At 43.1% G+C, this 19673-nt stretch overlaps 1 protein-coding gene across 1 annotated transcript in view; it reads left to right on the top strand.

The window, feature by feature from the left end:
* Nucleotides 1-19440, top strand: part of sirt6 (sirtuin 6) — a 38263-nt gene extending 18823 nt beyond the window's left edge. The window contains exons 5-8 of the mRNA XM_073068817.1: nucleotides 7401-7496; nucleotides 11899-11979; nucleotides 15202-15325; nucleotides 17514-19440. Coding sequence (XP_072924918.1) covers nucleotides 7401-7496; nucleotides 11899-11979; nucleotides 15202-15325; nucleotides 17514-17867 — 655 coding nt within the window. The 3' untranslated portion in view covers nucleotides 17868-19440. The remainder of the gene's footprint in view (nucleotides 1-7400; nucleotides 7497-11898; nucleotides 11980-15201; nucleotides 15326-17513) is intronic.
* The last annotated feature ends 233 nt before the right edge of the window (nucleotides 19441-19673 follow it).

The raw sequence follows: 19673 nt of genomic DNA, 5'->3' as shown, positions 1-19673 counted from the left end.
AATAGCTATTTCCTATAACCATTAGGTTCTTGGAACAAACCTGCACAACCTATCCTTAGCTTATCAATAGAGTACTATGTACCACCTCTTGCACTATCTTTGATTTGTCTCTAATTTTATCTTTTTTATGCACCAAAGTCTTATTTATGCAGCCTTTTTTCTCTCTCCACTCTCATGTATAATTTATATTCTGTTTGTTGTCTGTACCTGTGTGCCAGTGATGATGCTGCAAGTAAGTTTTTCACTGAATCTGTACTTTATACTTGTGCACACGATAATAAACTCTGGCTCGTGAGAGGAAATAGTAAATTACAGGTGATTCTCTGGCCACAACAGAGTAATCATTGCTGACTGGTGATGATCTAACCTCAGTAGCCTTTCTGAATTTGAGGAGATTTCATGTTTGGTGTTGGTATGCTAGGTAGAGCTTTGATGTAGCTTCATCACACAGCTAAGGAAAACAAAAATAGCTCCATCCAGTTGAAAAAGTTAATCTGCAGTTTTTGGAAATAATTACTGCGTAAATTCTGCTGAACAATAAAATTTCACATAATTTGAGAGTTGGTAGTTTAATATAGGCCAGGAATCAGATGAAAGCTAATTGAAAATGCAACTTGTGCTATCTTTATTTCTGATTTACGTCAATGAAATGAAATGCATGGTCATACACTTTGGTAGTAGAAATAAATGTGCAGACTGTTTTCTAAATGGGGAGGAAATCCAAAAATCTGAGATGCAAAGGGACTTGGGAGTCTGTGCAGAACACCCTAAAGGTTAACTTGCAGGTTGAGTCCAGTAGATGTGCAGGGATGTGATGCTGCACTGGTGGGGCCTCACCTTGAGTATTGTGAACAGTTTTGGGCCCCTCATCTTAGAAGAGATGTGCTGGCATTGGAGAGGGTCCAGAGGAGGTTCACGAGGATGATTTCAGGTTATCATACAAGGAACGTTTGATGGCTCTGGGTCTGTACTTGCTGGAATTTAGAAGGATGAGGGGGGATCTCATTGAAACCTTTCGAATTTTGAAAGGCTTGGACAGAGTAGATGTGGAAAGGATGTTTCCCATGGTGGGGGAGTCGAAGACAAGAGGACACAGCCTCAGGATAGAGGAGTGTCCATTTTAAACAAATGTGGAGAAAAATTTTTAGCCAGAGGGTGGTGAATTTGTTACCACAGGTAGCTCTGGAGGCCAGATCAATGGGTATATTTAAGGCAGGAATTATGGGTTCTTGATTGAACACAGCATCAAAGGTCAGGCAGTGGGGTTGAGGGGAAGAAAGGATCAGCCATGGCTCTATCAGAATGGCGGAGCAGATTCGATGGGCAAAATGGCCTAATTCTGCTCCTATGGTCTATTTCCATGGGAAGGCCAGATCGAGTATTTCATGGGCCATTCACAAAAAGCATGTTTTATTTTGTCCATTCAAGAAAATAAATAAAAAGCTAAATAGATTAATATTTTAGGAAATAAAACTGTATCCACCAATTCCATACTCTTGTAGCGATGTACTACATACATACAGAGCTAGAGACGACAGGCAGTCAGTAAGTCATTTTGAGACTAGTTTATTCAAACTTCGCGGCACTGGCATTTAATCCCTAGCGCCCGCCCTCTCTGGGTGGAAGTGACGTCAGAGGTGCATTACCAAAGTCTTCCCCTGCGCGCTGGCTATTTGTGAGCCAGTTCACCTGCGCAGAAAATGGGTCACCACATAACCCCCCCCCCCCCCCCCAAGAACCAGCGATACACCCCCTCCAATGTCCACAGTCTGGATCAGCCTCTGTTTGGGAGGTCTACCTCTGCGCTGCGGTGCCTGAACCTCGACTGGCTGCACCAAGTCCACATGGGTTGGTTTGAGTCGGTCCACCATGAAAACCTCCTCTTTCCCCCCAATGTCCAGAACGTACGTGGACCCGTTGTTGTTGATCACCTTGAACAGCCCCTTGTACGGCTGCTGTAGCGGTGGCCAGTGTCCGCCCCTTCGTACAAACACAAACTTACAGTTTTGCAGGTCTTTGGGTACATGGGTCGGGGTCCGTCCATGCTGTGAAGTCGGTGTGGGGGCCAGGTTGCCGAACCTTTCACGTAGTCTGTCCAGGACTGCTGCGGGTTCTTCCTCTTGACCCCTTGGGGCTGGTATGAACTCTCCTGGGACGGCCAGGGGTGCGCCGTACACCAACTCGGCCGACGAGGCATGCAGATCCTCTTTGGGCGCTGTGCGAATTCCAAGCAGGACCCAGGGAAGCTCGTCCTCCCAGTTAGGTCCTCTCAGGCGGGCCATGAGAGCCGACTTCAAGTGACGGTGGAAGCGTTCCACTAGTCCGTTCGACTGTGGGTGGTAGGCAGTTGTGTGGTGTAGCTGAGTTCCCAACAGGCTGGAGGTGAACTGGGTGCCTCTGTCGGAGGTAATGTGGGCCGGTACCCCCGAAACGTGCTACCCAGGTTGCAATCAGTACTCGGGTGGCAGATGTGTCGGTGAGCGGGACCACCTCTGGCCACCTCGTGAACCGGTCTACCATAGTTAGGAGGTACCACGCTCCTCGTGACACTGGTAGGGGGCCCACGATATCCACATGAATGTGGTCGAACCTCCGGTGGGTGGGTTCGAACTGCTGCGGTGGGGCTTTAGTGTGCCGCTGCACCTTGGCTGTTTGGCAATGCGCACACGTTCTGGCCCATTCACTGACCTGCTTGTGAAGTCCGTGCCACACGAACTTACTGGAGACCAGCCAGACGGTTGTCCTGATAGATGGGTGCGCCAAACTGTGTATGGAGTTGAAAACTCGCCTCCTCCAGGCTGCCGGGACAATGGGGTGAGGTTGGCCGGTAGCCACGTCGCACAGGAGGGTCCTCTCACCTGGGCCTACGAGAAAATTTTGCAGCTGCAAACCCGAGACTGCGGTCCTGTAGCTGGGCATCTCGTCGTCTGCCTGCTGCGCCTCCACCAGTGCTGCATAGTCCACCCCCAGGGACAGGGCCTGGATAGCTGGTCTGGAGAGTGCGTCCGCCACGACGTTGTCCTTTCCTGAGACATGCTGGATATCCGTCGTGTACTCGGAGATGTAGGACAGATGTCGCTGCTGGCGAGCCGATCAGGGATCAGACACCTTCGTGAACGCGAAGGTCAACGGTTTGTGGTCCATGAACGCGGTGAACGGCCTGCCTTCCAAGAAGTACCTGAAATGCCGGATTGCCAGATACAGTGCCGACAGCTCCCGGTCGAAGGCACTGTACTTGAGTTTGGGTGGTTGTAGGTGCTTGCTGAAGAACGCCAGGGGTTGCCAGCGCCCCTCGATGAGTTGCTCCAGCACCCCACCGACTGCTGTGTCGGATGCGTCCACCGTGAGTGCAGTCGGAACGTCCGTTCTGGGGTGCACCAGCATTGCGGCATCTGCCAAGGCTTCCTTGGCTTTAACGAAAGCGGCCGCGGCCTCCTCATCCCAAGTAATGTCCTTGCCTTTACCCAACATCAGGGTGTACAAAAGCCGCATGATACGGGCTGCTGAGGGGAGGAAACGGTGGTAGATGTTCACCATACCAACGAACTCTTGCAGGCCTTTTTGCGTGTTGGGCCGGGCAAAGTGGCGGATCACGTCTACCTTGGCGGGCAGAGGTGTTGCCCCATCTTGTGGCCCAGGAAGTTGATGGTATTGAGACCGAACTGGCATTTGGCCAGGTTGATCGTGAGGCCAAAAACACTCAGGCGGGAGTAGAGCTGGCGGAGGTGCGACAGATGCTCCTGATGACTGATGCTGGCTATAAGGATGTCGTCCAAATAGATGAACGCAAAGTCCAGGTCGCGTCCCACCGCATCCATTAGCCGCTGGAACGTCTGTGCGGCATTCTTCAGGCTGAACGGCATTCGGAGGAACTCGAACAGGCCGAACAGAGTAATGAGTGCTGTTTTGGGGATGTCTTCAGGGTGCACCGGGATTTGATGGTATCCCCGGACAAGGTCTACTTTGGAAAAGATTCTTACCCTGTGCAGGTTTGCTGCAAAGTCCTGTATGTGCGGCACGGGGTAGTGGTCTGAAGTTGTAGCCTTGTTCAGTCTGCAGTAGTCGCCGCATGGTCTCCAACCCCCGGCTGCTTTGGGCACCATGTGCAGGGAGGAGGCCCATGGGCTGTTGGACCTCCATACGATCCCCAATTCCTCCATCCTCTTGAACTCCTCCTTCACCAGGCGGAGCTTTTCCAGGGGAAACCTTCGTGCGCGGGTGTGGAGGGGTGGTCCCTGGGTCAGGATGTGGTGCTGTACCCCGTGTCTGGGCATGGCTGCCGTGAACTGCGGTGCCAGAATCGATGGAAAGTCTGCCAGAATTCTGGTGAATTTGTTGTCCAACAGCGTGATGGAGTCCAGGTGTGGGGCCGGCAACTTGGCTTCACCCAGGGAAAACGTCTGGAAAGTCTCGGCTTGTACCAGTCTTTTCCCTTGCAAGTCGACCAGCAGTCTGTGAGTTCGCAAGAAATCCACCCCCAGGAGTGGTTGGGCCACGGCGGCCAGTGTGAAGTCCCACGTGAACCGGCTGGCGCCGAACTGCAGCTGCACTGTGCGGGTGCCGTAGGTCCGTATCGTGCTGCCGTTTGCGGCCCTCAGGGTGGGTCCTGGCTTCCTGTTGCAGGTGTCGTACCTCGTTGGGGGCAAGATGCTGATTTCCGCTCCGATGTTGACCAAGAAGCGGCGTCCCAACTGTTTGTTTCAGACGTACAAGAGACTGTCCTGATGGCCAGCGGCCATAGCCATTAGCGGCAGCTGGCCCTTGCAGAGCAGGCGACAACGGGGGCTTCTGTGCCCCACTGCTGGTGGTAGAAACACCACTGTTCACTGCCCTCCTCACTCCTGCCTCTGTGTTGTGTGCGTCCCCCTGTCAGGCCTGGTCTGGTCTGCTGTTTGGCGCATGGCCTGGTAACGCTTGCTCGAACATGAGGCAGGGCTTGTGTCCATCAGCCAGGGCCAGCATCTCATTCATCAATGCTGATGGCAGCCTCTCCCAAACCGTCCAGGTGAAGCAGGTGGGCACCCTGCTCACGCCGTGAGAGGCCAAAGGTCCCAATGAGCAGCGCTTTGAATGCTTCATATTTGCCTTCTTCCGGGGGCGACTGTATGAAATCCGCAACCTGGGCAGCCGTCTCCTGGTCAAGGGCGCTCACCATGTGATAGTAACGCGTGGAATCAGAAGATATCTGCTGAATCTGGAACTGGGCTTCTGCTTGGCTAAACCACACGCGTGGTCGCAGCGGCCAGAAAGTCGGCAGTTTTAGCGAAACTGCGTGAATAGATGAAGAGTCGGTCATCTTTGGTCCAAATCCCGTTTGGACCGTCGGGGTCACCAATGTAGCGATGTACTACATACAGAGCTAGAGACGACACATTTTGAGACTAGTTTATTCAAACTTCGCAGCGCTGGCATTTAATCGCTAGCGCCAGCTACGGGCGGAAATGACGTCAGAGGTGCATTACCAAAGTCTTTCCCCACGCGCAGGCTATTTGTGAGCCGGTTCGCCTGCGCAGAAAGTGAGTCGCCACACTCTTGTATTATATGGTGCTAGATGCACACTTACCTGTTTCTAGATCTGGTCCTAGTCTCAGAGCCCAGCACAGACATGATCCTTGGTCTTAGAACAGACTTCCAATCTCATGCTCATTTCATCAGCGAGACTGCTGAGTTTAACTTTTGCTTGCCTTTCTTTCCTGTGCTATTGAAATATTTATCTGTGCCTTTGTTAACTCTTACCTTTGACTATTTCAACTGATGCCTGCTGGCCTCCATTAGTCTAATCTGTTTAACAGAGTAATAAAATCTATATCATTGAATTGTCCCATCACATCACACTGCTCATTGACTGCATTGACTCTCAGTTAATTGAATACTTGATTTTAAAACTCTCATCCTTGTTTTGAAGCATCCTTAAGAATTTAGTTTCCCTATATAATTCCTGTGGCCCTCAAATCTTTTAGCTGCCTTTCTTATATCTCTGTCCTTTTAACTATAGTCCCTTGTCTCAGAATATATTTTGGTAAATTTGAGCCCTATTCGGTACTTTTACATCATCGAACATTACAGCACACTACAAGCTTCAGCCCATGATGTACCATCCTTTAACTTATTCTAAGATCACTCTAACCCTTCCCTCCTATGCAGTCCACCTTTTTCTTTCATCTTCCCTAAACTGAAACAATATAGGCTAGAGTAGTGCAATATAGAGGGTTAGCATGATTTCAGTGATCTTTATAATCTGTACCTCTTTTAATAAAGCCTAGTATTTTGGATACCTTATTAACCATTTTTTCCAATGCACCCTACTGTTTTCAATAACTTTTATACCCATACTTCCTACCACAGGTCCTCTACTCTTGCACTCCTTTATGAACAATATCTTTAATTCTATATTGCCTTTCTTCACTATTCCTATCAAAAAGTATTACCTCACATTTCTCAACATTAACATTTGTCATACTTCTGCCCATTCTATAGTGGTTTGTGTCTTCTGTAGTTTATCAGTGACAAATTGAAAATACTACCAAGTATTGTTTTTGTGTGCCTCTGTTGCTTTATCTACTCTGAAAATAAGGTCATTCATTAAAATAATTAAACCCTTCAAGTTATTGACTGTTGGCTACAATTGAAAAAGAACATAGGTTATCAATTTATTTCATCATTGTGATGAATCTGACTTGGCGCTGACTTGGAGTCATACATAACAGAAGCTAGTCCCAAATGCTTAAGTTTGACTTATATCCCTATCCATAGACAATCAAAATCTTTTTTTAAAAGCTGTTATTGTACCTGCCTCAACTTCTTTCTCTGGTAGCTTGTTTCATATACACATTACTTTCTGAAAGAAGCTGCCCTCTGGTTCCTTTTAAATCTTTCCCGTTTTCACCTTAAACCACTTCCATTTATTTATCTGGATCTTGCCTCCATTAGCTTAATATTTTTGATCACAAAAATATATCAATTATCAGTTTCAGTTTTGAAATATGTAACTAACTTAATTCAGGCTTAAGGTTTGATATTTCCATTAACCTTTGAATAATGTGCTTTTTAATGTAGTTTTGATCAGTATTCTGATCAGATCACCCTTGATTTAGATTTCCTCAATGGAATTTCTCTCTCTCTCTCTCTCTCTGCCTGTAAATTATTTAATCTTTTGAACATCCATTAATCTTTATAGTTAAGCCAGTACATGCCTGTTCTGTCAATCTAACGCATTTAGCTCTGGTATCATTCTTTTTGAAAAATAACCTGACTAAGATATTTGAGTTCACTGGGTTATCACTGGCTTTACTGTCTGGTTGAATGCCAGATGGAAAGAGAAATGAAGTGAGCAATTCCTCATGATTTGATATACTGGAGTATTATATGTTAACTTTTCCTGCACTGTTCTTCCATTATAGACAGTATGTTCGAGATTCAGTAGTTGGCACCATGGGACTGAAATTAACTGGCCGATTGTGCGATGTTAAGAAGGCAAGAGGTCTTCGAGCATGCAGGTATGGGGTTCTCCTGTTACAGGGGCTATCTTCAAACTTCATTGTGAAACATTAACAATAAATAATTACCTTTCCTACCTCATTTAATTCTGACTCCTTATTTGTACATATTGATTGTGTTACGAACCCCGTAACTGGGTCACTTACCAGCAAAGATAGAGACATCCATTGAAATCTGGTGATACTATTTTTAAATGTATTATATGTAAAAATACACAAAAATAATATCAATGCAAATATACAGATAATATACATCGTCAGTACTAAATCTAAAAGTGCAGGTATAATAATAATCAATAAGAAATAAGCTGTATCGTTGTCTAGGGGATAATGTATTGTCCGATGGAAATATAAAGTTCACTGCAGTTCCACAAGCTGCCATCTTGGTTGTCGCTGTGTTGCACTTTGTTGGAGAGAGAGAGAGAGATAAAACTTGCCGGCTTTCCTTTATGATTTCGATCCGTCAGGTGTCTCGTTGCCGTGGCCGTTCAAGTGTGACCTCTCCTTTAGCTAAACCGTTCTTCCGTGATGAGCCTGCCACCCCGGCAAGGGAGGACGCACACGAGCTCTCACCAGCTTTCGCTATAAAACGCTATCACGGGATTTCTAACGTTTCTCCTGGTGCGTCTAAAGGGGTGTTCCCCAACCCCTCTTTTATCCTTACTCACGGGGTCTCAGATGTCAATAGGTTGGGATGATGCAATCCCTCAACCAGACCACTCTGGTTGTCCCCTGAGGGGTTTCAATGAATAGTACAGTACTCAATACACAATTCCGTCTCCAAGAGACAATGGCAGTTATCAGTGGTTCCGTTCCGCTGATGTCAGGACACATTCCAAACCTTGTGTATTCTGGATGTCTCTCTCTCATTTCCTGGGTCTCAGACCCGAAATAATAGCGAGCTTGCAATTCTCAAAAAGGAGGGGGCGACTTTGTACCCTTCGGCCCCTTAGAGTTGCTTCACATTTGTAACAATTGAAAGTGATGTCATTGCTTTCTTACATTATATTTATGTCCCTGAAAATAGTTATTGCAGTCGAGTTATACAAATTCTATCCATGCTCTGGTAACTAAACTAAAGAAAACGCATAGACTGGAGCATACATCTGGCACTCCATACCCTTTAATCTTCTAGCAGGAGCTTGTAGATGATGATCAGGAGTGGGAACTCTCTTCCTGGGCACCAGGCAACTTTTAATTATGTGATTTCTAATCAAGTTATTAAAAGAAAATCTGCCAGTACAGATCTCTCCCACTTGAATGGTCTGATTAATTCTGCTGACTTCAGTCAATTTTTTACAAATTTGTTTATGCGATATAACATTGTTGATTTATATCCATGTTTATTGTTTATCCCATATGTTCCCTGTGGAAGAAACAAATAAGAGTCATTTGTGTTAGTTGACTTGAAAGGTAAACTGAGTAGGCTCTTTGACCATATATGCTTTATTTCATAGCAAAGTGATGATTCTGTACAGCCACCATGACCAGACTTAGCCAGTTCAGCTCAATTCATGTAATATATCCTCATATTCCATGTCCCTTTGTAAAGATTACCATTTTTCTTGATTTAGGCTGAAAGGCTTCTCATTCTCCTGCAATATTTCTATCTTCTTGCTCATGAATGATTTTGGCAGTTACATTTTAAAAAAATTTCTTCTAAATCTTTGTTTTCCAAGCCTTATTTCATATGTTTCTGTTAAATTCCTAAACTGCCTGTTCAGTCAGAAACTTAAGATCTGCCAGATGTGCTTTGATCTTGTCACTATAGACTCTCCCTAACATGACTGAATAAATGGTAACTAGTGGTCTGTCTATACCCCAGCTTTCTCAGTCTGCATCAGTGTTTAATCTGAGGGAACCAAATGTCATATTTCCATATTTGTTGACATCTTAGGTAGAATTGCAAGTTTGGGGGCTTCAAAGTTAAATGGACCAACTATCTGAATGGGCAAGGACAGCACAGATGGAATAGAGCATCTGCATGTGTATATATATCCATCTTAGTGCACATGGCTGGCTGGTGGCACAATGACATCAGTGCCAGACTCTGGAGCGAAGGCTCCCGAATTCGAATCCAAGCCGAGCACGCTTTCCATCCGTGCCGGGTTGAGCATCAACCTAGCCACTCGGAAAATCAGGAACGTTCGTATCACGACCCGGATAATCCGAAAGGAGACCAATCCTGATACCAGAATGGCTGACTGTCTGGTACGACATTAGGCAGTATTAATGATCAAAAGGACCTGGGGTATTTGTACACAGTGGAGCACATATCTACAACTGTTTCATTCAGCTGAAGGCCAATGTACAGCAGCAAGTATTTAAGCTTTAAGTGATATATTATCTTTATTCCAAGAAGCTTTGAACACAGGAAGTCTTGTTCAGTGGTATAGCATTTCAGGAAGACCACACCCGGAGTATTGTGTATTTTTCAGGCTAGAGTACACAATGGAGGGCTGTGGTACAGAACAGTAATCAGTCGTACTTTAGACATAATGGAGTTCAGGGTTATTGGGATAAAGCACTGAAATAGAAGATCAGATATTCTGCTCATGAATGGCAGAGCAGACTCTAAAGACCAGATGGTCTATCTTGCCTCTATTTCTTGCATTTTTTTAATATATCTGTGTACACCATATCTATTGGGAGAAACTGAATAACAAGTTGAATCAGAATGGAATAAAATAATTCAGTTCACATTATTAAACAAAATTTAATGAGATGGGGAATTAGTAACATTGTCAAGGTTGTGCTGTTTTATTTTAATCAGGCATTAAATTAATTAAAAATACATTCCCTGTACTTTTTTAGGGTTTCTGGCCTGTATCAGAAGACTTTGCTGCAATGATGGTGGAGTACATAAAAGTCAAAAGGATTAATAGTTGTTGACTTCATAAACTCATGGGAGTTGTAGATGTGCTCCATTGTTGCAAACATGCCACAAATAATTAGTTACTGACTTGCCTGCTACTTCACATTTTCTTAATTTTTTACATCAGTGTTTCAAACATGAATTTTCAGTGATATTGGGAATGGGATTTAGGCTAAGCACCAATGAATGATGGACATCAAGGTGCTTATACTTAGTGACCACTGATAACTAGGACCAATCTTTAAGTGATCCAGCTTTGGAAGTGGTCGAGATCAGCCTCCAACTTATAGTTAAAACACAAAGAATTTTAACTTGTGTATTATTTATAATACAGTATGTACAAAGTTGTGCACCATTAATAATAGAAGTCCCACCCTGTCTTATCCCTATCTTGGAAAATAAAATGCAGAAGATGGTAAATCCCACCTGATCAAGCCCAGGTTCCTAGACTAATCACCATAGTTTATTTTATGAAGAGATACAGCGCAGAACAGACCATTCTGGCCCACTGAGCTATGCTGCCCAGCAACCCCTAGCCTAATCACAGGGCAATTTGCAATGACCAATTAACATACTAACCAGTATGTTTTTGGATTGTGGGAGGAAACCAGAGAACCTGGAGGAAACCCACATGCACACAGAAAGAACTTTCTTACAGGGGTCGCTGAAATTGAACTCTGAACTCCCAACACCCCAATCTGTAATAGCATTACAATAATGACTATGCAACTGTGGTGCCCTGGTTGTTAACTATTTCAATAATTAACGTATGATCCTCTCTGAAATATGCAAATAAGCAAATTTAGTTCTATATTCTCAATCTGCCCTCTGGTCTGCTTCACTCATCATATTATTCCATAAAAGCTACCTCTCCTGTTGTAATCAAAATTCACGTGTATATATAGTACACATGTCACTTCACTAGCACCGGAAAGCCCAAAGATCATTGATAGATTTGATTTTGTCTTAGGAGTCTTTATTGATCTTAAATTTTTTTAAAAATTACTTTTCCCAAATGAATTTGATTGATAATGTTCTTCAGCACTCAAAAGAATGGTCACCAATTTTGTAGCTTCTCAAAAAAAAATCTACATTTGTGATTGAAACCAAAAGGTATATGTGACAGCATATTAATCCCGCAGTATATTAACTAATAAGCAAGGATTAAACTACATATTTTGAAATTGAAACACAACTTAAACATGCAAACTCAAATGTGTTTCATCCTAAATGTTAAAAAAGACAACAATATCATCATTAATCTTAACTTTAGCATCAAGCTGTCGAGTCTATTCAATTGAATCTATAGTCTCAACATTAAATGAGTGGACAAAATTAAAATGTCACTTATCAGCTTAATCAATGGCTTCAGAATTGTATTATTTAACTCATGATGTCAGTTTCTGTTATAGAACAACTACAATGTATTTGCATTTCTTGATTATCAGTGTTGGAAAGATCAGATTGTGTGTAGGATGACGTTTTTAGAGTACTGCGTAAAGTGACAATTTAAAATTTTTAATCTAGAGGAAAATTACGAGATACCATTTTAGACTGGGAAGATGCATTACCTGACCGGGACCTCAGTTTGGCAGATGAAGCCTGCAGGTACATTTGAAACCTATCAGTGAGTGTGTGCTTTTCTATCTTTTTTGTGTTCAGAACCTGGTTTTCAATCATAGTCATATAGCATGAAAAGAGGTCCTTTGACCCATGACTCCATGCTAACCATAAAATATTCATCTACATTAACCCTACTTTTCTCTCCCCACATTTCCAATTTCTAGCTGTTTTGAATGGATTTATATTTATTTATTTGGAGATACGTTGGCGTCAGAATTGAACTCCGAACTATGATAGCATTGTGTTAACCACTACTCTACTGTGGCACCCCAGACTTCCATGATTTTAAAAAAATGGTTACCATTGACAAGACTCTTATTTATTGCCCAGCCTTGGTTTTTCTATGAGGTGGTAGAACAGAATGATTCGTAGGTGACTTCTGCAGGCACTTGTATCAACCATTTGTAACTCTTGAGTGCTTTATGCCAACTCACAGTTCATTAGTGCGTTATGAATAGGCTTCCCATTCATATGTATATGCTTCCCAGTACAGACCTTTGCTTTCCTGTGCTGAATTGAAATCCTCCCATCCAGGTATTAATGACATCTGCTACCAGAGATGGTATTCTGCATTAACTGGACCTTGCAGTGAGTATGGCCAGATGATCCTCCTGCAGTGGGTCTGAGCTGTGAAATACGTCCTTGAAGGGCATTTCAATGAGTATAGCATTTACTTTGATACTTTGCATTCTATTGTCCGTCTTGAGCAACCAGTTAGTTCCTTACTGAGGCTATGTGCTTACATCTCATTGTTTTCTTTTGCTGTTTTGAACTTCCATCATGAATTTAGACAGGTAATGTGAGAAATCCATGTTTCTACATTGAATTCCTTCTCCCAAAGCCACCTAATCAATTCCATTCCAGAAAGGTTAAAATAGGCTAGTGAGTTTAATAAACACCACACAAAGTATCCATGGTTCTAATCCTGTCATGCAGGAACAGCTTTTTCCCATTCTCTACATAAAACCATATAGGATCATTATGGCACAGGAGGGAGGGCATTCAGTGAAAATATGCAGCCTCTGTTTGAATGAATCCATTCAGTTCCATTTCCTTTTCCCCTTTCCAGGGCTCTGTAAATTTTACTTCCACTTTGAAAGCCCAGATTGATTCTGTCTTCTATCCTATCATTGTTCCAGATGATAACTACACTATGCATTTTATAAAACAATGTTCTTTGAATTCCCTCCCCAGCCCATATTTTATGCCATTTTAAATCCTTGTTTGTTGTCATTAAAGGTACAATTTATCTCTGTTTACCCCTCACCTTAATCTTCTATGATCTCGTACATTGGGTAAATCTCTTAGCCATGGAGATCAGCTGCAGTACGTAACCTTGTATCTAAAATTCTTCTGCGTAGTCAAACTCCAATAATCCACAACCTGGCCATTCAGAAACTCTGATGGTTTGGCATCAAGGAATAAGGCAAATGGGTATGTGCAGCTGGCCAATCTGATGTTTTTTTTTTAAAGGCACCATTGATTACCTATGGTTCCCTGGTAATGTTTGCAATATTGCCCATCCACTCAGCAGGACCACAGTTCTGGAGCTATCTTCAAATTTACCTCATTCTGCTGACCGTGCCCCCTTGAAACTGACCTGGTTCTATTTCCCATGATGCTTAGGGCTCACTGGAATATTTATTACTCCACTGTGTTACTTTTTTTTAAAAAATAGTTTAACCTGTGATGAAGCATTAATAAAACAACACTGCTAGCCTGGCAGCTTAAGTCCCGAACATGCTGGGTTAAGAGTTTTGCTGCAGTATTTCTATTCTGAATCCTCTCACATTCATTCCTAATGTGCAATGGTAAAATGGATAATGCTTCAGGTAAGACCTTAAGGCATAGGAGCAGAATTAGGCCATTTAGCCCATTGAGTTTGCTGTGCCATTCAAATATGGCTGATCTATTTTCCTTCTCAAACCCCTTCTCCTGCTTTCTCCATGTAACCTTTGAGTGGTGGAAACAGATTTCCCAAGATGAGGCTTTCCTTTACAGGACATCTGAGATGTCCTCTTTGTTCAAAGAACAGGGTTTTCCTTCCTCCACCATTGTTGCTGCTCTCATCGCCTCATCCGTATCACCACCATTTCCTGGACATCAGCCCTCACCCCATCTATCTGCCGTCTTAACATAGATACAGTTGATTTTGTCCTCACCTCTCACTGAGCCTTCGCATCCAACACATTCTCCACAACCTTCACAGAACCCTACCACTAAACACATCTTTACCTTCCCAACACCCCCCCCCCCCCCCCAAACAACTCTCCACCTTCCACAGGATTGGTCTTCCACAATTCCCTTGACCATTCATCCCTCCCCATTAATCTTCCTCTTGGAATTAACCCCTGTAGAAGACAGAAGTGCTACGCCTGTTCATTCATCTCCTTCCTCACCTCCATTCAGGGCTCTAAACAGTTGTTCCAGTTGAGGCAACACTTCACATGCAAATCTCTTGAGATCATTTACTCTATTCAGTGTGGACCCCTTTATATTGAGAGATCCGGCATAGATTTGGCAGCCACTTAGTCAAGCACTTCAGTTCCATCCGCAAAAAGTGGAATTTCCCAATGGCCAAGCATTTCATTTCTTATCCCCATTCCCATTCCAACATGTCAGTTCATGGTCTCCTCTTCAGCCACGATGAGGCTACTCTTGGGTTGGAGGAGCAACATCTCTTATTTCATCTAAGTTCCTCCAACCAGATGGCATGAACATCAATTTCTCCAACTTCTGGTAATTTTTTATATCCGCTTCCCCCTTCCCTCTTCTTCATTTCCCCACTCAGGCCTCTTACCTCTTCTCACCTGTCTTATCACCTGCACCTGATGCCCCTCCTCCTTCCCATGGTCCACCCTCCTCTACGTTCAGATTTTTTCTTCAGCCCTTTGCCTTTTCCATTTATCACTTCCCGGCTTCTTACTTCATCCCCTCCCCACCTTATTCCAGTATCTTCCCCTTTAATATCCTGTCCTGATGAAGGGTCTTGGCCCGAAACGTCAATTGGTTATTCATTTTTATGAAATAGGAAATCAGTAAAATTAAGAAAATCAAATGTGAATGATTGGAGAATACTCAGTTATTTTCAATAATTTTTAAGTTATTATTTTATTCTTAGTATCCAGCATTTATATTCTAGTTATGTGCTGGTTATGAGGAATTGCCTGGAAGAGCAAATTTACTGAGCTTTCTCCATCCCCACAGAAAGTCTGATGTGGCCATTACATTGGGGAGCTCTCTTCAAATCAAACCGAGCGGCAATCTGCCCTTTAGTACAAAAAAGAAAGGCGGAAAATTGGTTATTGTTAATCTACAAGCCACCAAGCTAGTAAGTATGACTGAAGTTTGAGCTTTGATTCAGTTGCAGGGTTCATTGTTCATTAGTGTTCAGCAGTCATTTAACTTCATTTGTAAAGACTTTCAGCCAAAGTGCTGAGAAGTTTTCTGAGCAATATTGTTTCCATGTCCCTTTACTTACAAGTTTACTAGTAATATCTGTCCTGCTTGGATTGCTCTAATTGGATTCCATGCACTGTGTAGATCTTCTGATTTTCAACAGATAGCCTTGTTGGATCATAGTGACAACTATGATATTTCTTTTCATTATTTCTTCAGAAAAATCTTTATCCTTTCATGTAAATGCATGCACTTCTTTTCCAACCTGCACTTACTCTTGTGGCTTTTTTCATACCAATGAGGCACTAATGAGCCCATCCAGCGAATAACAGGGATCAATCAGTACTCTGCAAACTTGTTTTAAAAGTTGTATTCAAATTAATGAAAGCAACATACAAATTCTTTGTACTTGATGTTAATTATTAAGAAAATAATTCCAAATTGGTATTTTTAAATAGTCCCTAGGTTATGGGAGCAGTTCAGTGTTGGGGTGAGTAAGTTAGCCCTCTGGTTCAAGAGTTTGATGGTTGAGGGGTAGTAACTGGTCCTGAACCAGGTGATGTGAGTTCTGAGGTTCCTGTATCACCTTCCTGGTGGTAATAGTGCGAAGAGAGCATCATTGGGTGGTGTGTGTCCCTAATGATAGATGCCGCTGTCCTGTGACAACACGCCCTGTAGATGTGCTCAATGGTGGGAAGGTTTTTACCCATGATACACTGAGCTGTGTCCACTACTTTTTGTAGGATTTTCCATCAAGGGCATTGGTGTTACCAATCCAGGCTGTGATGCACTCAGTATATATACTGTCCACCACATACCTTTAGAAGTCTGTCAAAGTTTTAGATGTTACGCCAAATTTTTGCCAACTCCTAGGGAAGTAGAGGCACTGCCGTGCTTTCTTCGTAATTGCATTTAGGTGCTGGGGCAGGTCACATCCTCTGAAATCATAACACTGAGGAATTTAAAGTTGCTGACCATCTCCAAATTCAATCCCACAATGGGGACTGGCTCATGAACTTCAGGTTTCCTCCTCCTGAAGTCAAAAATTATTTCCTTGGTCTTGCTGACATTGAGTAAGAGGAGTTTGTTGTGGCACCACTTGGCCAGATTTTTCAGTCTCCCTCCTGTATGTTGATTTGGCCAACGACAGTAGTGTCATCAGCGAGCTTAAATATGGCATTGGAGCTGTGCTTAGCCACAATCATAAGTGTAAAGTGAGTAGAGCAGCCATGTGCACCTGCGCTGAAGGTGATTATGGAAGAGATGTTGCCAGTCCAAACTGATTGGGATCTGAAAGTAAGGAAATGGAGAATTCAATTGCATAAGGAGCTATTGAGATCAAGGTATTGAAGCTTATTGATTAGAAGGGGGTGATAGTATTGAATGCCGAGCTATAGTTAATAAAGAGCGTATTGATGTATCCATCTGGACAGTAGCTTGAGATATTTTAAGTGAGTCTCAAAAACAGCAGTGAGATTTTGACCAGATTTTATAATCTGACAGTTGGGTGTTGATCAGCATCCACAATGCTGAACATCACACCATAGTTCCTCTGCACATCTAAAGGTCCTGCCATTCATTGTGATTATTTAATCTTATTGGTCCTTCAACAATGCAACTCCCCACAATTATAGCACTAAATTCCATTGTTATTTGTCTATCTGATCATCTATAGCCAATGACTATCCTTGCTGTCAATAACACTACCAGTGTTTCTGTCATTTGTGATCAGATATATACCTAAAGAAGAGTGGAGTTTATCTTAATTTAGCTCCTGTCTTAGCCCTTTTTTAACAGCCTCTTTTCTTTCTATGCAGCCCATATTATTAATCTGACATCTTGTGATAATTTCCTTATTTGCTTCATCTTACTCTAACCAAATGCATTATCAACCCACTGAAGTTAGTACTTGTTAGCTATTCTGACTTTTCCATATTTGAATTAAAACATAATAATATGACCACTGCTCCTTATGTGTAAGCCCCCCCCCCCCCCCCCCCCGTAAACAGTAAGGTGATAGTTACAACTCTTGTGCTCATGAAACCACATTGGATATTCCACTTCACCAATCCATGCTCCATAACTGTGTTATTTTAATATATTCCTCCATGTGTCCCCAGGATAGATACTCAGACCTCCGGATATTTGGTTATGTTGATGAAGTTATCAGCAAATTAATGAAACACCTTGGTATTGAAATCCCTGAATGGGAAGGACCCCAAGTGGTGGAGACAGCAAATTCAATCAAGCAGGAAATGGGAAACCACCTTTCAGTGAAAGAAGATCTGGACAGTAAACCCAAAATCGAGGTCAAACAGCAAAATAGAGACACTGAAGAAGAGGGGACAAGTGGCCTGGAATCTCTGGCGTCAGTCTCCTCAAAGTCCAATGGCTGCTTCAAACAAGATTGCCAAGATGTGGATTCCAGTACTTTTGAGACTAAGCGCATCAAGCTTGAGCCAGTGATGGTGTGAAGTCTCCTTTTCTGTAATAGTTTGGGACAACTTACTTCTGGCAAACATTGTCACTCAATTGTGACTATATATTTAAGTGTTTTAATTTCTTTATAAACTGGATCCTGAATCCACCAATAACTGTTTGTCTTTGTGTAAATGTATTCACAAAGTCGCAGTTTTTCTTTACAAAGGTCCTGTAAAGATCCTTTTTAATAGTAACTTTGAAGAAAGCTACATTATAAACCCACATTTTAAAGAGACATTTACCTATCCAATATATGTAAACTGAAAGCAACAGGAGCAAATATTTCTCCCTTTATTTTTTACTGTACAGAGGATGAGTTTGCCAAAGGGCCTTGCCTGTGCTATAGTGCTCAGTGATTCTATGTAACAGGTGGATTTAGAATTTTTCACGTACATGTTTAATACCTTTCTAAGTAAAATTCTTGCTTTACTCTGTCACAAGCAATGTGTGTCATAAATTTATAATGTATTGATGATTGGAGTTTTCTGATTCTGTAATACATTTTTTTATTCATTCACAGAATACTGGCAAGACTAGTTTCTAACAGTTCATGTAGAACAAGCTGGAGGAACTCAGCAGGTCAGACAGCATCCGTGGAAACGAGCAGTCAACGTTTCAGACCGAGACCCACTGCTCGTTTCCATGAATGCTGTCTGACCTGCTGAGTTCCTCCAGCTTGTTGTACGTGTTGCTTTGACCGCAGCATCTGCAGCGTACTTTGTGTTTAAGTTTCTAACAGTTGTTGGTTTTGTTTAGTTAGGTTAACATTGTAGGAAATAAAGATCCCAAAGGGTATTGGTGTCCTTTGTAATTTCCAGTGCCTCAGGTATTCAAGCAGTGCCTGTGTTATGATACCCGCCCCCTCCTTCCTGAGAATCGCAAGATCGCTATTAATTCAGGTCTTGGACCCAGGAAATGAGAGACAATGCAACAGATTTGACCATTGTTCTTAGAGACACCTGTGTGAATTGCGACTCTATACTACGTGCCAGCTATCAGGGACATGGACACCCTCAGGCAATGTGGGGTGGGGATTGTATCACCCCACCTTGATTGACATCTACAACTCTGCAAGTCAGGATAAAAAGGGGACTGCAGGAGGCAGTACCCCAGCGACGCACCAGAAGGAGACACCATCGCTCATCGCTCCCGTGATAACAGGAAGCTATTCGGAAGCCACGTGTGGTTCGTTTCCCCTAGCCTGGGGAACGAGTGGCTGATAACACCGAAAAGGACTTCGAACTGACAACGGGGAACCCACGTTCCCGATTCAACGAGTTGAGTCCAAAAGGCTGGCAAGTTTATTTTCTCACCAAAAATCCCTCTCTCTCCAACACGTGAAACCCAGCGGTCCCCAAAAGGCTAAACGCCTGCATGAACTCCAGAGACTTTGATATTTCCATCCGACAATATTTTTACCCCTAGACAAACGATAGAGCTACTTCTTATTGTTGATTATTACTATACCCGTGCTTTAGATTGAGTATTGACGACGTATATTATCTGAATGTTTGTATTAACCTTACTTTTGTGCCCCTTTATAAATAAAAACGTTTAAAAATAGTACCATCAGACTTCAGCGGACCTCTCTATCTTTGCTGGTAAGTGACCCAGTTATGGGGTTCATAACAACTTGGGGTTCTCGTCTCGGGATTTGACACCAAATTGGGAGGCTAGTGAATCGGGACTGTAAGTCCAAACTTGGATCTGGTACGCGGGTAGCCAGACGGGAAACCAGCAAAGATGGACGTGGAGGAATTTATGGGAAACCCGGCTACCAAATTAGACTTGGTAAATCT

The sequence above is a fragment of the Hemitrygon akajei genome, chromosome 16 (genome assembly GCF_048418815.1).
Source record: "Hemitrygon akajei chromosome 16, sHemAka1.3, whole genome shotgun sequence".
Classification (NCBI taxonomy): Eukaryota; Metazoa; Chordata; class Chondrichthyes; order Myliobatiformes; family Dasyatidae; genus Hemitrygon; species Hemitrygon akajei.
This window is presented reverse-complemented; position numbering and strand designations above follow the sequence as displayed.